The sequence below is a fragment of the Nansenia antarctica genome (genome assembly GCF_963989245.1).
Source record: "Nansenia antarctica genome assembly, chromosome: 4".
Taxonomy (NCBI): domain Eukaryota; kingdom Metazoa; phylum Chordata; class Actinopteri; order Argentiniformes; family Microstomatidae; genus Nansenia; species Nansenia antarctica.
Genome location: NC_137689.1, coordinates 48209351 through 48214760, shown reverse-complemented (window position 1 = coordinate 48214760; position 5410 = coordinate 48209351). Strand labels below are relative to the sequence as shown.

Below are 5410 nucleotides of genomic sequence, written 5' to 3'. Positions count from 1 at the left end.
CAACAGTTCTTGGCGCTTGTTTTGTTGAAAACAACTTTGGGATATCCATCCTTACACTTTTGCAAATCAGGCACTGATTGAGATCACTTCTTCTTCAGGGCAGGGTAGGCTACGCAGTATGCAGGCTAATGTCGCGCAGCTGCTGCCTCTCTGTTGGACTCCGGTACTGCACGTTACTCACGAGAGTTTTTTTTTTTTTTTTTTTTTTTTAAAGTAAAACATTCGGGGCTTTTCAGAAAACATCCGGGGCTTGAGCCCCAGTAGCCACCCCCTAGCGCCGCCCCTGGTCTCAACCCTCCGATTCCTGGGGGTGCACATACAGGATGACCTGTCCTGGAAGAACAACACAGCAGCCATCATCAAGAAGGCACAACAGCGGCTCTTCTTCCTGAGAGTCCTCAGGAAGGACCACTCCAGACAGGAGATACTGGTGGCCTTCTACCGCTGCGCAGTGGAGAGCATCCTCACCTACTGCATCTGCGTGTGGTTCTCCAGCTGCACAGCCGCAGAGAGGAATGCGCTACAGAGAGTCGTGAGAACGGCCCAGAAGATCACCGGCGCCCCCCTCCCCTCTCTGGAAGAGCTGTACAACACACGCTGCCTCAGGAAGGCCTCCAAGATCTCCAGAGACCCATCCCACCCTGGGTACGAACACTTTGCTCGGCTGCCCTCGAACAGGCGGTACAGGACCATGTTCGCAAGGACAAACAGACTGAAGCTCAGCTTCTACCCCAGGGCCATCCAGGCCCTGAACACAGCAAAGACCTAGGTTCTGGGCCCTGGACAGTCTGGACGGATTGATGGCAGCTGCTGGATTGAAAAATCAGGTGTAGTGCTGAGGCACAAATGTGTACATTTCAAGCCTGAAAACTGCGACACTTTAAATGAATGTGCAATAACACTATGTGCAATATGACAACCCTAGGGTACATAAGGTTGCAGAGAAATAGGAAATGTTAGAATAGGTATAGCATAGCATAGAGTACAGCACAGTGTTTTATCTGTACAGTATAGTATAGTGGATAGTGTACATAGCCTTTATTTATGTAAACCAGCTCCTTTCCCTTCTTGTTTTTTTTAGTTTTTTTTCTCTTTCCTAGCACCAGGGGAGCCCCCCCTCCCAAATGTCGTTGTTTGGTACCTGTACTATATCAATGACAATAAAGACCATTCATTCATTCATTCATTCATTCATTCATTCATAAAGCTGCATATCATTATGACCGTTTGCCCTAGTTCAAGAAATGAAGGTGGAAGGTGAGGAAACCCATCACACTCCGACAATGAATAAGTATGACGACGTGGGAAAACAAACTGTTTAACTGAGTAAGAAAGGTCGAGCATGGCTTAACCAGTAACCTGCTCTCGGAGTTAGCTAACTGTCTTAATGGAGATACACTGTTTTTCTCTATGGTCACCGGTGATCGGGTTCATGGCTCTGACTTACTCCGCTAACACGTCAACAGCCAGACCACTCCACAGAGACGGGACGCACCGGAGGACATGAAGCAACCAGGGACTTTCAGAGACTTCTGGAAGAGAATCACGGGGCAGCAGCCCCAGCAGGTGGAAGTCAACAACAACACCAGAGTAACATCAGCGCCCGTTGGTCATGGTACGACCAACGTGCTCTCCTCCAACGCGGTCCCTGTCACCCCTAGCCCTCTTCCCAGCAGCTCGGGCAGCCGGTCGGACGTAGAGAAGAAGACCGGAGGCACTCTCCTGTTCTCGGGCGTCTTCCTGGGCTTGACGGGGGCTGTGTTCACCACCATGGGCAAGCTGAACTACGACCTCCACCACCGCTTGGAGTGGACCCAACTGCTGGGCCCCGTCCTGCTGTCCGTCGGAGCGGCTTTTGTGCTCATTAGCGTCTGTAAGTACAGGATGCTGCTCACCTGCCGGCCGTGCAGACACAGGGACGAGGAGGAGGAGGAGGAGGAGGAGGAGGAGGGGTTGGACTTTCCGGGTCACTCGTCGTTGGTGTTTAACGGCGTCAACCAGTCGATCACGTTCCACGGAGCCACCGTCCTGCAGTATGTCCCGCCACCCTACGCCTCGACGGTGACCCATGAAGTGAACCCGGCCAATGGGTTTCAGCCCAACGGATCAGCGGACGGAGTCCCTATAAATGTGCCTCCAGAGTACTACACGGTCTGCTCTTCGGATCACCCAGCAGCAGCGTTCACAGCAGACGAAGGCAGGTCAGCGAGGATAGAAACAGGCCGCAGACATAGCAGGTAGGGAGCAGAGAGCGAACCCAGGTCTAGATGTATGGGTGGGTAGTGGTGGCCTAGGGCGAGTTGGACTGGTGATCAAAAGGTCATGAGTTCAAATCCCACCGAGGGAACACCGCCACTAGTGTGTCCTTGAGTAAGGCACTTAGCCCTAAGTTACTCCAGGGAGACTGTCCTTGTCATCTCTAATTGAATTGTAAGTCACTTTGGATAAAAGTGTCTGCTAAATGGTCAAAATGTAGATGTATATATTTGAGTGGAACATTGTATGTCAGAGGTCAGCAAAAGCTAAACGATAAGGTTTCAAGCCTTGACGACCCTTGTGTCTGTATTTTGGAGGTTTCAAACCATATCCGCCGAATATAATCAAATGTTGATTCATAGACAATAGAATGGGATTGGTAGTGAAAGATACACCTGATGTTGCTAAGATGTGATGCTGTGAAAAGCAAAATAAATCCGTTTTGTTGTGTCTTTCTAAACTGTGTCTCTCATAGGGTACACGAAAAGAGAGAGCACCCAGATGATGGAACAGGATCTGATGATGGGTTCAGTCCTACCTGTCCACCACCATCGTATGAGGACATCTACCCTTCTCTGCAGACTGACACTTCAACCTAATTCGTCTTATAAACCCATAAAAGGTTATTGGTTTCCTGGTCTTTAACCTAACCTGACGTTTGAGGTGCTTACTCGTTGTACACATCCGGGGATGAATCTAGTCAATTATGATTCACCAAGAGTTTACATGTTATTTCTAGAACCTTCTTTAGGCCCATTGGTTCACATTTGATAGAATGTAAGGGATGTTATATTTACATGTGAATAAAAAGTGTATTTATTCAAAGTGTCTTGTCTATCTATGGTGTTCCAGCAGACAGTCACAGACAGTGCACAACAATTGATCAATAAATAAACAATTGAATCAATAAATGCGCATTTTTCCAAGCACTTTCTATGCGTGTCAACCAGGACGCTGATTTCCCTCGGCCTATAGGTAACTGATCCGCTGTAGGGGAAGTGGTCTGGCGCTCAGGGGATGTTATTTCACATGCGAGGCTGAAATTTAGTTGGCAGCGTTGTTGGTTGTATTCCTTTTGGATTCATAGCCCTCTGTAGGATAAAGGATTTGAGTTCTGAGCTCTCTGTCAGACACAGGCGTTTGTCTTTAATCGGTACCGTCCTGCAGGACCCGGGGCGCGGCCGGTTAAACGCAAGTGTTGCTTAACCACATGGGGGCGGAAAGACTGAGGGAATCAATACCCTCTGCCACTAGGTCAGGTCAGACAAGTCCTGTCAGTGATCGAAGAAATGAAACAACTGTCTAGTGATGATAATAACAATAACAACAACAATAATAATAATAACAACAACAACAACAATCATAATAATAAGAAGAACAACAAGAACAATAATAATTCTAATATCCTAATAATATATATATATGTTTATTATTATTATTGTTGTTGTTATTGTAATTATAATTATAACAATAACAACAATAATAATAAAGATCTAGCTTAACCATGCAAAAAAAGATGTATGCTTGATTAAAATACCAGTTATATGTTCAATATCTGTAATATCTGTTATGTTAAATAAACATCCAACTACAAGAAACGTTTACATCATCTTGCACGCTGCACCAGTTCAGCTATACTGCCTTTTTGAATTTCAGTGTTGTCACGTTAGCCTGATCACAACTCTTTAAACTAGAAATAAGAGTTTGAAATGGTCAATTTATAGGAAAGTTAAAACTAGCACTAATATCGGTAAAGCTTGATCAAAATGATACAGAGGTCGCAATTTTTGGGCCAGTCAATGATAACTCATAAGTTATTCTTATTTACACAGTCCGTTTAAGGCCAACACAAGTTTGCTTATCTAACTAGCTGTGTTTCATTTAAAGTAATTAGTCTACCACACTAAATATGAGAGGCTATCAAATATTAGTTGACCGTTTAAAATCTAAACAAGTTAAAAACAAAAAAAGTAAATCCTGGTCAATAACAATTCTACAGAGCATTTCAAGATGAACATTCACTCACTCTCCAATCCCATTTGCTTTATTCGTTTTATTAAGCTACTATAAGACGTTGCTCTCTGCTATTGGGTTGCATTTGAAGTGCAATTAATTCCCAAATTACCTCAATAGAAATGCCTAGTAGACGTTGTTGGTTTATTATTCCAGCCTATACTTTGATCTAAGGTCTTAGGCTAAGCAGGCCAACAGTTTATTGCAGAAACTAACTTGTTTTCAAATATCTTAGGTTACATTTCAACAGTCACTCCTCCTATGCTTCCTTAAAGCGTGTTGAGCCTAACAGTAATCAGCCAAATATAAACGTTTGAATTGAAATGACATGTAGCCCATTGCTGAGTTTCTTTTGTTAGTGTACATCTGGTGGCAATAACAACCTTTTACAGGGGAACTATTCATGCCAGGGCAAGACCTGCCTATACAGTAGGCTACGTGTACAATACAGTGAACCCTTCTTCAAATCATACATTAGCTTTTCCTACGGTAGCCTAAGCAGGTGTGGATCTGGAAATTCCATGGTTTACATGTATTTGTAGAGCTTAAATACTGCAAACTATTCTTCATAATGCGGCTTGTAGTTTAAGAAGACAGGTGAGTATTTGTTTTGGCCAATTCTGACCCTGACTTGGCAGCCCCTGAGGGGTTAAAACTTTACAGTAGGCCTAATCATTGCAAAATACACTGAAGTATTTAGAAAACCTCCAGCTTTGAACTTCAAGTCCCAAAAATGTAGATAGTCCTATAGGCCTATTCCCACCGAAATGAGAGCTGACAAGTGCAAATTCTTATTTCGAAAACAATTTAAAACTGTGCAAACTCGTGCTTTTGTCTTTGTAGATCATAAACCACAGCGCAATGTGACTTCCATTAATTTAACTGCACAGTAAAATGCGGGTGGCCGACAAGGCTCATTATTTTACCGTTTTGTAGCATTTGCGCCGTTTTATGAAAGCATTACGGAACACGTCAAACGTTTAAACAACTCCAAAATGAAAGGTCTAGAGGAGTGCACAGAAACATTGACCACAAATCTCATGAGAACGTCCGTATCGACAGTCGATTAATTAGAAGGTACCGCTATTCATGGTTATGTGTGTTATAATAATATATAGGGGGAGTGGAGGGTACAAGCGAC

The 5410-nt window shown here is 44.1% G+C and overlaps 1 protein-coding gene across 1 annotated transcript; it reads left to right on the top strand.

Moving 5' to 3' along the window:
• Positions 1-1503: 1503 nt before the first annotated feature.
• Positions 1504-2241, top strand: tmem174 (transmembrane protein 174; the record flags this gene model as incomplete). Its single annotated transcript, XM_080529391.1, has 1 exon — positions 1504-2241. The coding sequence occupies one exon, from the start codon at positions 1504-1506 to the stop codon at positions 2239-2241; it is 738 nt and encodes a 245-aa protein (XP_080385517.1).
• Positions 2242-5410: the final 3169 nt, after the last annotated feature.